This window comes from Gorilla gorilla, chromosome 4, assembly GCF_029281585.2.
Source record: "Gorilla gorilla gorilla isolate KB3781 chromosome 4, NHGRI_mGorGor1-v2.1_pri, whole genome shotgun sequence".
Classification (NCBI taxonomy): domain Eukaryota; kingdom Metazoa; phylum Chordata; class Mammalia; order Primates; family Hominidae; genus Gorilla; species Gorilla gorilla.
In genome coordinates, this window is record NC_073228.2 from 57,080,562 (window position 1) to 57,094,541 (window position 13,980).

Consider the following 13,980-nt stretch of genomic DNA (forward strand, 5'->3'; position numbering starts at 1 on the left):
GGAGCCTTGGCCCAGGACCAATCAGGAGCTGCAATGATTCTTAGATGCTGCTTAGCTTGGCCCAAGACCTGTCAGGGGCTGAAAGTGATGATTCATAGAGGCTGGACTTACAGGTCCAAAAAGGAAAGTAGAGTGCCCACTGGAACTCACCGGAGCCCACTATGCCCATGCCCACAAAAGTAGAAGCAACTTCATCCTGGGAGCCCACTGACTATACAAAGGACAAAGGCATTTCTATGCCAGGCCTTGTTCTTTTGTCTGAGTGAGCTGAAGTTTTGTGCAAGCTTTTATCCAAATGGGCCAGAGGTTTTTCCATCTGTGCAGCCGTGGGCATGTCTCCAGGCACAACACCCTATGCTAGTTCTCTTATGGGTGCTGGTAGCTTGAATTTTTTCCCAGGCTGCTTTTTATGTTATGTGGGGGTAAGGCACTGACCCTGTGAGCCGGGATCTCTCCGGGGACCCTTCCCTTGCTTTGTGTCCAAGCTAACTAACTGCTTTCAACATTACTATTGTAAAACCTAATATTGGCGTTCTAGGTACTTTTCAGACCCTTTATTCTGATGGACCAGCTGGCACCACTCACATGGGCAAACTGGCTCATCTGGTCTTGCGGCCCCCAACCAGGAATTCACTCAGCACAAGAACACAAGCTCTGACTCTATGATTTCATCCTTGACCCACCAGTCAGCATTTCCTATTCCCTGGCCCCCTGACTGCCAAATTATCCTTTAAAAAACACCAGCTTCCAAATTTTCAGGGAGGCTAAGTTGAGTAATAGTAAAACTCCGGTCTTCTATTTAGCTGGTTCTGTGCTTATGAAACTCTTTGCCTATTTCAATAACACTGTCTCAGTAAATCAGCTTTTCTGGGCAGTGGGTATGATGAACCCACCAGTTGATTACACTCCTCCACCACGTAGCTGATTATGACACCTACCCCTCTCAGACACCATCAGCTCCAATGTTGGTGCCTTATTTGGACTTATTCTTTGTGGGTTTTTTTGTTTGTTTGTTTTTCTTTTTTCAAAATTAATCTCTCCTTCTCACTCGTACCTCCAACCTCTCACATCATCTGACCCCCACAAATACACATACACGATTCACCAGAATGACGTAGGGCAATCAGGGAATTCTTTTTAAGGATTTCATGCCAGACTGTTAATGGTTTAGTGAGTTATACTTTTATTTGCAATTTTAAACTCTTAAAAAAAACCTCTTAAGTCAAAAGATTGCATCTTTCGTGGTTATTTCCCACAAGCTCAGTAGATAGTGCTAATACTTAGTACCCTAATCTCCTTCAGGAGTGAAGATGAAGCTGGCTGCTATAAACACGTCCCTACCCTTCCATTCTGTCAGCCTATTTTGGGACTTTACCCTAAACATGCATTGAACGGAAGCTCTGAACTCAGGGATCTTGTGGCTGTGACTGGAGGAGGGGAACAGACTCAGAGGCCGGCCCTAGGTAGGAGGGGCAAGGGAGCGATCCGAGCCCCGGCCCCGCCCCTCGCATGCGCCTCTTTTTTAAAAAGCGTGGGCGTGCCTTGCGCAGGCGCAATGCTGGGGCGACGGTTAGCCGCGCAGGCGCGGTGAAGGGAGGATGGCGGAGTTGGTACCTTTTGCGGTTCCCATCGAGAGTGACAAAACCTTGCTAGTGTGGGAGCTGAGCTCCGGACCCACGGCCGAGGCTTTGCATGTGAGCCGGGGCCAGGATGGAGGGAGGGATGGAGAAAGCTGCCCACCCGCTGACTGGGAGTTCCGGAGTCCCGCCTCAGACCCTCACCTGCCTGAGCCTCCGCTGAAGGACTCTTAATTATAAAGGGGATCCCAACTGACAACTGACGACCCCCAACAGATTTTTAGAGTCCCAGAGAGGTATCTCTCCACCGTCAGAACGTTTTACCTTCCAGTACTTCTTAAAGTTTAGGATTTTAAGAGGAAAACCTGTTGATTAAGTGGGAAGTGTTTTGAATCGCATCCTTCGCGAAGAGAGGTTTGGGGAATATGAGGGCATGTGCGGTTTTGTTTTCTGGGCGTGAGATTTCATGCATTTACTTGTCCCACTCCCACAGCATTCTCTGTTCACAGCATTTTCCCAGTTTGGCCTTGTGTATTCAGTCCGGGTCTTCCCAAATGCTGCAGTGGCCCATCCTGGTTTCTATGCCGTCATTAAGTTTTATTCTGCAAGGGCTGCCCACAGAGCCCAAAAGGCATGCGACCGGAAGCAGCTTTTTCAGAAATCTCCAGTCAAGGTGGGTCCAAATATGGAATTCCTAGCTCCGCTGAAATGAAGTGCTGAGTTCAATAATAGGTTAGCATTTGTCTAGCACTCTGGTTTACAGAATATTTTCAGATGCATTGCCACACTAATCTTCCAGTTCTCTGGGTTTTTTAGATGAAGAAACTCAAACTCAAGGTGGTTGAGTGACTTGTTTAAGGTTCCTGACAAGAATTATGGAAACTCGAGATTGAACTAAAACCTACTGATGCTAAACCTCATGTCATTTTATGCTGTCCCTTTTTAAGACATCTCAGGTTGGGCAACAAAATGAGACCCCATCTCTATAAAAAAATTGTAAAGATAAGGCTGGGCACCGTGGCTCATGCCTGTAATCCCAGCACTTTGGGAGATCGAGGCGGGCTGATCACTTGAGGCCAGCAGTTTGAGACCAGCCTGGGCAACATAGCAAAACTCCATCTGTACTAAAAATACAAAAACTAGCCGGGCATGGTGGCATGCGCCTGTAGTCCCAGCTACTCGGGAGGCTGAAGCATGGGAATTACTTGAACCCAGGAGGTGGAGGCTGCAGTGACCCGAGATTGTGCCACTGCACTCTAGCCTGGGTGACAGAGTGAGACTCCATCTCAAAAAAAGAAAGAAAAATAAAAAATTAAATATCAGCCAGATGTGGCATGCACCTGTAGTCCCAGCTACTTGGGAGACTGAGGTGGGAGGATCGCTTGAGCCCAGGAGTTTGAGGATGCAGTGAGCAATAATTGCATCACTGCACTCTTGCCTGAGCCACAGAGTGAAACCCTATCTCTAAAAAATGACTGACTGAATGAAATCTTCGCCAGAAGACTTCTGCTTATATTTACTTTTTAATTTTTTTAGAGACAGAGTATCCCTGTGTTGCCCAGGCTGGTCTCTAAATCCTGGCCTCAAGCAGTCCTCCTGCTTCAGCCTCTTAAGTAGCTAGGTACAGGCCACCATGCCCAGCTATATTTACTTTTTATTTTTATTTTTCGAGATGGAGTCTCATTTTGTCACCCAGGCTGGAGAGCAGTGGCATGATGTTGGCTCACTGCAACCTCTGCCTTCCGGGTTCAAGTGACTCTCCTGCCTCAACCTCCTGAGTAGCTGGGCCTACAGGCGCCTGCCACCACACCTGGCTAATTTTTGTATTTTAGTAGAGGTGGGGTTTCGCCATGTTGGCCAGTCTGGTCTCGAATTCCTGACCTCAAGTGATCCACCCACCTCAGCCTCCCAAAGTGCTGGGACTACAGGTGTGAGCCACTGCGCCCAGCCATATATTATATATTTACTTTTTTTTTTTAAAGACGGAGTTTCGCTCTTGTTGCCCAGGCTGGAGTGCAATGGTGTGATCTCAGCTCACCACAACCTCCGCCTCCCAGGTTCAAGCGATTCCCCTGCCTCAGGCTCCCAAGTAGCAGGGATTACAGGCATGCACCACCACGCCTGGCTGATTTTGTATTTTTGGTAGAGATGGGGTTTCTCCATGTTGGTCAGGCTGGTCTCGAACTCCTGAACTCAGGTGATCCACCCGCCTCAGCCTCCCAAAGTGCTGGGATTACAAGCGTGAGCCACCGCGCCCAACCTATATATTTAGTTTTATGTGAATTTAAAATGTGTGGGTGTGACCAGGTTTTCTGCCAGCTGTTACATAAAGGAGACTGTATCATCATCATCACATCATCATCATCACACTCACCATGGCTCACAAACTGCCTGTTTGAAACTCCCTTCAGTTCTGAGAGGATGGGAACATTCTTTAAGTGGTATTGTAGAAACCCTATTCCATATTAACATGCCAACCAATTTTACTTTCCCAGAGCCACAGAATGATATCTCATTGTATGCCTCAATTCAGTCATCTTTCCCTTTTCAAGGACCATTTCAGTTCCTGATTGGCTACTTGATCTGACTGCTTCCTACTAATCTTGCTGCCTATTCTCTATATTCCATTCCTCATTGAATTAACCTTGATCAAATCTGAGAACTCTGCTTAGTAATGACTCCAGGTATACTACTCCCACTTCAGTAGCCTGTTCAATGCCCTCTTAGCCTGTTCAACACCCTCTTCAATCCTGGTTCCACTTTCTGTGACTGAAATGATTACCTGTGAGATATTATTTAACTTTTGAACTATGGTCTGTTTCTAACCTGTGACCATTTCACATAGCCACTCAAATATTATAAAGGTACAACTAAGATTATGAAACATTTACTTGGTATCATTTTGCAAGTAATGAGTTTTTAGTGCTCTTTGGACATTGAGACCATTTCATAAGCTTTAGGTTTTGAGAATTTCACAGCATAAAGCCTATCACTGAGACAGTAATGAAGGAAATGTTCTACAACTCAATAGATAGGTGAGATGAGAGGGCATTCATACTAGATTTATTACTAAACTCAAAGCTTTCAGTTACTACTCACCCCCACTGTAATCTAGTTTAAGTGTTCTTTTCTACTTTAGCACGTACACTTAGTTCCTGTCTTTTTTGCCTTTCTAAATACAGAAAAGAGAATAATGTTTTAAAATAAAATCAAGGAAAGGCCTAAGGCATCTGAGAGGGTTTTGTTTTTGCTTTTGGGATTTTTGTTTTTTTGTTTGTTTTTTTCGTTGTTTTTTTGAGATGGAGTCTTGCTCTGTCACCCAGGCTGGAGTGCAATGGCATGATCTCAGCTCACTGCAGCCTCTGCCTCCCGGGTTTAATTGATTCTCCTGCCTCAGCCTCCAGAGCAGCTGGGATTACAGGCGTGCACCACCACGCCCAGCTAATTTTTGTATTTTTGGTAGAAACAAGATTTCTCCATGTTGGCCAGGCTGGTCTTGAACTCCTGACCTCAAGTGATCTGCCGCCTCGGCCTCCCAAAGTGCTGGGATTACAGGTGTGAGCCACCGTGCCCGGCCAAGAGAGTTTTTTGGTTCTTTTTTTTTTTTTGGTGAAATGAAGGAAAATGGTTGCTGCAAAGTTATCCAAGCTGACAGCTGTCTGTGCCACCCAGAGGCTCAGAGTTTTTCTGAAGCTTCCTGGTTGTCTGGAAAGGCTCCACTGTGACTCACGATACAGGCCGGTCTCGCCAGTGGCACTCAACGTTTAAAAATTGGTCTTCATTTCTTTCCCAACAGGCATTTCTCCTTCTTTTCAGTTGGAGAAAGTAATTTCATTTTTTACTTTCTCATTGTTTTATTCATTCAATCGATAGATCATCTGTGCTCTATTATATGCCAAGAACTATGCTTAGTTCTGGAAATGAAAAAAGAATAAGCTATGGTTTCATCTGGGACTTAAGGAGCTTATAAACCAGTGATAGAGGAAGGTGCATAAACAAATCAATAAAGAATTAACTTTACGGCCAGGTGCAGTGGCTCACACCTGTATCCCAGGACTTTGGGAGGCCGAGGCGGGCAGATCACAAGGTCAGGAGATCGAGACCATCCTGGCTAACACGGTGAAACCCCATCTCTACTAAAAAATACAAAAAATTAGCCAGGCGTGGTGGCAGGCGCCTGTAGTCCCAACTACTCGGGAGGCTGAGGCAGGAGAATGGCGTGAACCTGGCAGGCGGAGCTTGCAGTGAGCCAAGATTGTGCCACTGCACTCCAGCCTGGGCGACAGAGCGAGACTCCATCTTAGAAAAAAAAAAAAGAACTTTACTGTTAATTCTTATTAATTTCTAATACAAATAAATTTGACTTTATTTGTATCATTTGAATTTCATGAATATAATATACTACACTTAAAAAATGAAATAGACATATAGGAAAGAACTTGTGATGTAAGAAATCCACAAAAATGGATAAAATGTTTTAAGAATTAACACTCAGTAGATATTTGCATTCTCAAAGAAGCACGTAAATGCAGATATACCTCTCGTTTCAGTTGCGTGTAAAATTTATAGAAGTATTTGTATTTCCTTTTTTTTTTTTTTCAGACAGCCTCACTCTGTCACCTAGGGTGGAGTGCAGTGGCACCATCTCGGCTCACTGCAACCTCTGCCTCCCAGGTTCAAGCGATTCCCCTGCCTCAGCCTCCCGAGTAGCTGGGACTGCAGGCACGTGCCACCATGCCTGGCTAATTTTTAGTATTTTTCGTAGAGACGGGGTTTCACTATGTTAGCCAGGATGGTCTCGATATCCTGACTTTGTGATCCGCCTGCCTCAGCCTCCCAAAGTGCTGGGATTACAAGGGTGAGCCACTGCACCTGGTGTTATTTCATCTTTTAACGGGTTAGTAACTTGGGGAGGGGGATGGGTGGTGGGTTCATCTTATCTATATTCAGGTCATATTCTCAAGCAGGAACTACTGAATGGGAAGACAGTAACAATTTTTCATTGCACACTTGGTATTGACAAATCTCAGATCTATCCAAAATAAAATCTCTAGCGGTTGTGATATTTATGGGTCTATCTCTTATGATTTTAGGTTCGTCTTGGCACCAGACATAAGGCAGTTCAACATCAAGCCCTTGCCCTGAACAGTTCCAAATGCCAAGAACTGGCGAATTACTACTTTGGTTTCAATGGGTGGTCCAAAAGGATCATCAAGGTAAACCTTGTAGATTTTATTTCACTTACCACACTCTCCTTTCAACATTGAAATCCTAGATTTTAGACAGAAGTATTGAACTGGATTGTAGGGAGGAGATGTGAGAGGCCTCTACCATTGAGGATAAATTGACATGTCTGAATTGGCCTGCTACCTAGAATTAATAATCTCAGTCACTTGGATGGTGGTATCCGTAATTTTCTCCACTGTTTTTGTGGCATATAATAAAAAATGGTTGTCTCTATCTAGCAATTCATTTGCAAATCTAACTTGATTTTGAAGCCATAGGACACCTCAACTGTTAGCTTGAATGACTGGAGTGTAGTTGTTTTTTGGGTTTTCTTTTTTTTATTGGGTTTTTGTTTTGTTTTGTTTTTGAGACAGAGGCTTGCTGTGTCATCAGGCTGGAGTGCAGTGGCGCTATCTCAGCTCACTGCAAAATCTGCCTCCTGGGTACAAGCAATTCTCCTGCCTCAGCCTCCCAAGTAGCTGGGACTACAGGCGCCCACCACCACGCCCAGCTAATTTTTGTATTTTTAGTAGAGACGGGGTTTCACCATGTTGGCCAGGATGGTCTCAATCTCTTGACCTCGTGATCCGCCCACCTCGGCCTCCCAAAGTACTGGGATTACAGGCGTGAACCACCACGCCCAGCCAAGTTTTTACTTTTAATAACAAAACATTTTGAAGCCTACATTAAGACCCCAGGAAGGACCTTACATTAAATATCCTTACAGCTTCAGGAGCTTTCTGACCTTGAAGAAAGGGAAAATGAAGATAGCATGGTGCCACTTCCGAAGCAAAGCCTGAAGTTCTTCTGTGCTTTAGAAGTGGTGTTGCCATCCTATGATTGCAGGAGTCCTGGCATTGGCTTGGTGGAGGAGACTATGGATAAGGTGGAGGAAGGTCTGTTTTCACTGGGAGTGGAGGAGGGTAGGGATTTGGAGTGGAAAGGATCTTTCTTTTTTTCTTACTTTCCAAAACTCATCTTTTCAGATACATATCAAGCCCCTCCCTCTCTGAGCTACTGAAGTCCTGGGCAGAGTTTTTCTGTCTTACAATATAGGGTTTTACTGTAGGCAATACCTGATTGAACCTTTAAATTTAAAATCGTACAGCTGACTTCCTGCCGAGAAGCTTAGGAGGAAGAAGGAAGTAATGTTTTTACAGTTTTTGGTTAAGAACTTGCTTCGAACTAAAATAGTCCTTCAAATATGTGTCTCTTGTAGCTCTCGGTTATCCCAGCAAAACCATCTAAAGATTTTTTTTATCTATTTATTATTTTTTAGAGATAGGATCTTGCTCTGTTGCCCAGGCTAGAATGCAGTAGCATGATCATAGCTCACTCCAACTTCTGGGCTCAAGGGATCCTCCTGCCTCAGCCTCTTGAGTAGCGAGGACTACAGGCGTGCACCACCACACCTGGCTAATTATTATTATTATTATTATTTTTAGAGATGAGGTCTTTCTGTGTTGGCCCACCTGGTCTCCAACTCCTGGCCTCAAGTGATCCTCTTGCCTCAGGATCCCAAGTTGCTGGGGTTATAGGCATGAGCCACCATGCCAGGTCATCATCTAAAGATTTACATAAACTTTTGTGTAAACATTCAGTTCCTTTTTTTACTCATAAAAGGGTTTCAGCAGAAAAAGTGTCTAATATAGATACCTAGAAAGGGTACTCAGTTGATACTGATGTTGAGTATTTTTTTAATATTCATGGCCATCATGCTTAGGGTTTGAAGTCAGAGGCAGGGCTGTAGGCTAATGGAGTAGAGTAGGCTCCCGGGGGTGATGCCCAGGGAGGATCCAGATTATCTGTACCAAAGTTTTTTCTTTTTTGAGATGGAACCTCACTCAGTCGCCCAGGCTGAAGTGCACTGGCGTGATCTCGGCTCACAGCAACCTCCACCTCCCAGGTTCAAGTGATTCTCCTGCCTCAGCCTCCCAAGCAGCTGACGTTACAGGTGCCTACCACCACACCTGGCTATTTTCTTGTGGTTGTATTTTTATTAGAGACAGGGTTTCACCATGTTGCCCAGGCTACTCTCAAACTCCTGACCTCAAGTGATCTGCCCACCTTGGCCTCCCAAAGTGCTGGGATTACAGGCATGAGCCACTGTGCCTAGCCTCTTTTTTTTTTTTTTTTTTTTTTTTGAGACAGAGTCTCACTCTGTCGCCCAGGCTGGAGTGCAGTGGCATGATCTTGGCTCACTGCAACCTCCGCCTCCCAGTTCAAGCTATTCTTGTGCCTCAGACTCCCAGGTAGCTGGGATTACACATGTGTGCCACCACACCCGGCTAATTTTTGCACTTTTAGTAGAGACAGGGTTTCACCATGTCCGCCAGGCTGTTTTTGAACTCCTGGCCTCAAGTTTCACCACATTGACCAGGCTGTTCTTGAACCCCTGGCCTCCACCTGCCTCAGCCTCCCCAGGTGCTGGGATTACAGGCATGGGCCACCAGGTCCAGCCAACCAAACCTTTTTTGATGAGTGATTCCAGCCCTTGATGCATAGGAGGGTAGGGTCTGTAGGAGTGTAGCCTTAACTGATCAATTTGAAATCTCTGGGTGATGTGAGACATGTGCCAGGTTCTTGGCTCTTATCTCCCTTCTAGTACTTCAGGAACTTCCCTACTAGATGGAGGTAGTAAAACTGGGCCCTGCCAGGATGTACCTATAACAGAGCCATTCAACCATACGCTTGTGCCGTCTGCCCTTAGTCATGAAGGTTATGAGCTAAGAACCGTGGATGCTTTTTTATTTTTTAAACATATAGCAATTATCATTCAAATAGGCACCTTAAATCCATTTGTTTTGGTTGGATTTAGGACCGTTATCATTCCTTATGAAAAGGAAGACAGCCCAGAAGCTTGCTATTCAGAAGGCTTTGTCAGATGCATTCCAGAAACTGTTGATTGTTGTTCTAGGTAAGACTGTCTTGATCATCCTTGAAGTACTTCAGTTTCAGTAAGCAAATAAACTCATTTTGAAAAGTTAATTGAATAAAAATATTGATATCTAAAGCACTCTATAGTATGCTTTCATTTGCTAAATTATTTCACACCAACAGGCTCAAATTTGTTCTGTGTGACATTTGTGAAAAAAAATGACAGCAAATATTGTCCCCAGTTTACAGATGTGAAAAGACTTGCCTCAGTTCCCACAGAAAATGTTTAAGCCAGGTCTTCTTTAATTGCTTGCCTATTATACAGAATAGTGATTATAAGTTTTGGACACATGGATTTGAGTCCTAACTCTGTCTCTTAGATTTTTAATGCAATTAGGCCGGGCACGGTGGCTCACGCCTGTAATCCCAGCACTTTGGGAGGCCGAGATGGGCGGATCACGAGGTCAGGAGATGGAGACCATCCTGGCTAACACGATGAAACCCCGTCTCTACTAAAAATACAAAAAAATTAGCCGGTCGTAGTGGCGGGCTCCTGTAGTCCCAGCTACTTGGGAGGCTGAGGCAGGAGAATGGCGTGAACCTGGGAGGTGGAGCTTACGGTGAGCCAAGATCGTGCCACTGCACTCCAGCCTGGGTGACAGAGCGAGACTCCATCTCAAAAAAAAAAAAAAAAAAAAAAAAGATTTTTTAATGCAATTTTAGGTCTTATAGCCAGAGAGATTTGAAAATACTTAATATCTCTAAGCTGCAGTCTCTTCATCTACAAACTGGGGTTAGTAATTCAGTCAGCCTTATGGAGGACATTGTAAGAGTAAATGAGATGACAAATGTAAAAACTTGGAGCTACACTTACAAGATAAGCAGACATATTAACTATTATTGTCATTGTTGATTTATCTCTGAATAAATAAGCTCTCTGCTGAAGAGTTTATTAGATTATGTTTCCTGAATCAAGAATTCAGTTTCAGCTTTCATTTCTGGCACTCACACATTGGGCAAGTATGATTCTTATACAACAATCAGCTGCTTTGCTGTGAGCCTTGGAATTGGTCATGCTATTGAATGTATTCCCTATTGCTTGTATTCCCTATTGAGTTCTACAGTGGCACGAATCTTATAGGCTGTGCCCAAAGGAAGCCTGATGATTAGCAAGGAGTCCCTGAACAGAGTTGCTCTTCTGCTTCACAGCGCTAAAGGCTTAGAGACTGAGAGATCCTAATTAAGTTACCACAGACATTTATTTGCTTGTAGGAGGTGGCCCTGACTGCTCTCAGCTTTCCAACCTGGGCAACAGCCCTTCTAGTGAAAGTCTTACTTCCTTGGTCATCAACTGTCAAGTCTGAGTAAAAACCTTTAAGAACCAAACGAAGTGTGTGTGTTGTTTACCTCTCCCTAATATACAAAGGTATCTCTTGCACACACTGAAAACTTCTTAGACCAAAAGCCTGATGGCTCTAGTTTGCCTTGAAGGTAGTTCTGTTGTCTATAAGGGTATGTGGGCCTGTGTCTGCCAATAAAATGTTCAAATGTTCTCTCTCTCAGAAGCCTTGTTCATTGTATCTGGTGGAATGAATTTTGGTTCAAAAGGAGTAGACACCTGGCCCTTGCTTCTAATGTGAAGTGTCTACTAGCCCAGTGGTCTCTATTCCAAATTTGAACTTGCTTTGACCCCCATCTGATGCCTTACCATTTAGTCATATTATGATTGAACATTTTGGTTTCCACATTTTTTATTTCTTATGTTATTCCTTAGTTCCTATCTGTAAGATCATAAAGTCCTTTGTACCGAATATGGTTGATATTTCATACATATGTTAAAAACTGAGGTGTGAGGCCAGACATAGTGACTCACACCTGTAATCTCAGCATTTTGGGAGGCCAAGGCAGGAAGACCACTTAAAGCCAGGAGTTCAAGACCAGCCTGGGCAACAAAGCAAGACCACGTCTCTAAAAAAAAAAATTAGGCGGGCACAGTGGTGTGTACCTGTAGTCCCTGCTACTCTGGAGGGTGAGCCAGGGGGATCACTTGATCCCAGGAATTCCAGGCTGCAGTGAGCTGTGACAGTGCCATTGTACTCCAGCCTGGGTGACAGAGTGAGACCCTGTCTTCTAAAAAAAAAAAAAAAAAAAGAAAGAAAGAAAGAAAAAACTGAAGTGTGAGATGAGATAAGGAAACTTCCAGGAAAATGCTCTTATTTTCTGCTTTTAGAAACCAAAACAATGTTTCATCATGGGGTGCTACCATTATATGCAGGAAGTTTTAGAATGAAAAAGATTCTGAATTGATCCTCGCTAACTTTATTTCAGAAAGTGGTAAAATAGCTGTGGAGTACAGACCCAGTGAAGACATCGTAGATGTCAGATGCGAAGAAGAACTACACGGCTTAATTCAAGTATGTGAAGATAAAAACTCAGGGGTAACATAGCCAGTGTAACCATAATTCAAAAAAAGCAGCATAATTTGGAGGATAATTTGTTTCATTCTTAGGAAAATGTGAAACTGATACTACTTTTGAGTGCAGAGTATTTCTGGGGCTTTTCCTGAAGTCTTGACCTTTGGCTCTGACCGCTTATTTGAAGTTTGGAGAGGAGAACTGAGGACTATCAGAGTATTACTACAGTTGTGGACACAGGAGAGGGATTAGTCTTCCCCCAGGAGTTAGGGATTCCAGGCTGCTTGAACACAGGCCTTTTTAGAACTTTCTTCAAACAGGATCCCAGAGATATGGGGAGAAAGTAACTGGCCTTAAGAATGATCGTGCTACAGCTTTCGAAAACTATAATGCCTTTCAAATACAGTTTATTACCTGGATCTCAATATCTCCCGTATATCTTGGGTAGAATATTTTGCTGAGATCTTTCTGTAAATCAGTTACAATCATGTGCTACAAAATGATGTTTCGGTCAACAATAGACCACATATATGATGGTGGTTCCATAAGAGTATAATGGAGCTATCCCTATACAGCTATACCATTTTTTATCTTTTAAACAGTATTTTTACTGTACATTTTCCATTATACATACACAAATACCTTCCATTATGTTACAATTGCCTTCAGTATTCAGTATAGTAACATACAGTACAGGTTTATAGCCTAGGAGCCATAGGCCATACCATATAGCCTAGGTGTGCTGTAGGCTGTACCACCTAGGTTTGTGGAAGTATATGCTATGATGTTAGCGCAAGGGTGAAATCACCTAATGACATATTTCTCAAGCTTCTCCTCACATGGCAAGCAACCAATTTAAATAAAACCCATCAAGGAAACTTCAAGCTTTAAGAAGTCTAGCTTCCTGTGAAATGTGAGAGAAAGTCAGCACTGATTTCAGAAATCTGATTATAACAATAGATCCATCCCTAAATGAGGCAAGTCTTGGAATCCCTTCCATTGTAAAACCATTAATCTGCACCATATACCTATGCTAGGCACTGGCATAAGATGAAGCACGTTCTTAGAGTTCACATGCTGGTGATTGTGCCAGACAATGAATAATAAAATAGGTAACAATGGCTGTGGAGGAAGTCAGCTGGGTTCCAGTTATAGTCGCATTTCAGGAAATTATTTAACAGCTGACTTTAACAACCTAAGCCTCTTCTCCATGTGTGCACACAGGGTAGACCTCTGAAGAGTGGCGCTGTAGTTTCTAGGGTAATGGCTGTGTTAAGTCAAGGCAGGATGACAGTTCAAACTTCTCTCCCAGACTGAATTGCCCACCTCCCAAAACCCCTCCTACAGAAAATTTGGAGTCTTCACTTATTCCCTGGCAGCCCCTACCTAATAGAGTGGTTAATTTATCAAACATGCAACAAAGGATATGGAAAGTTTAGCAAAAACGGCAACATTTTGGAATGAATGACCGTAATGTGCGTTCTGCCTGCCACCCTAACTAGCGCACATTTTGCAGGTCCCTTGCTCTCCCTGGAAGCAGTATGGCCAAGAGGAGGAAGAGTATCTCTCGGATTTCAGCTTGGAGGAGGAAGAGTTCAGGCTGCCAGAACTTGACTAGCATTTCTGAATATCCCAAGGCGAGGTCATGTAACTTCCTTGGGAAGCTCTGCCGTGCCCCTACCCCACCCCGCCCCACCACTATAGGCTGCTGGAGTCCTGGAACCACCTGGGTCGGCCGCCCAAATCTTTCCTGGCGAAGGGGAGGGAAGGGGTGTTCTGGTGGAGTGGGAAGGGAGGCTTGGGTAGGATTGTGGGATAAGATCGCCCTGGTGACGAGGAGCGGATCTCGAACGGAACTTAATAAAGGTTGCCTAGATAAAGATATG

At 44.0% G+C, this 13,980-nt stretch overlaps 1 protein-coding gene across 5 annotated transcripts; it reads left to right on the plus strand.

Annotated features, from left to right (window-relative positions):
• The first annotated feature begins 1,539 nt into the window (after nucleotides 1–1,539).
• Nucleotides 1,540–13,974, plus strand: RDM1 (RAD52 motif containing 1). 5 transcript variants are annotated; one of them, XR_008680179.2, is made up of 7 exons: nucleotides 1,540–1,694; nucleotides 2,071–2,250; nucleotides 6,671–6,793; nucleotides 7,531–7,699; nucleotides 8,636–8,757; nucleotides 9,622–9,720; nucleotides 12,009–12,033. XR_008680179.2 is itself a non-coding variant. In XM_004041902.4 (7 exons), the coding sequence occupies exons 1-7, from the start codon at nucleotides 1,599–1,601 to the stop codon at nucleotides 13,710–13,712; spliced, it is 855 nt and encodes a 284-aa protein (XP_004041950.1). In that variant the 5' UTR covers nucleotides 1,541–1,598; the 3' UTR covers nucleotides 13,713–13,974. The 5 variants fall into 5 exon arrangements, 2 of the variants coding, with proteins under 2 accessions (XP_004041950.1, XP_004041951.1); XM_004041902.4 differs by lacking the exon at nucleotides 8,636–8,757 and adding an exon at nucleotides 13,611–13,974 and having other exon boundaries at nucleotides 1,541–1,694; nucleotides 12,009–12,094; XM_004041903.5 differs by lacking the exons at nucleotides 8,636–8,757; nucleotides 9,622–9,720 and adding an exon at nucleotides 13,611–13,974 and having other exon boundaries at nucleotides 1,541–1,694; nucleotides 12,009–12,094.
• The last annotated feature ends 6 nt before the right edge of the window (nucleotides 13,975–13,980 follow it).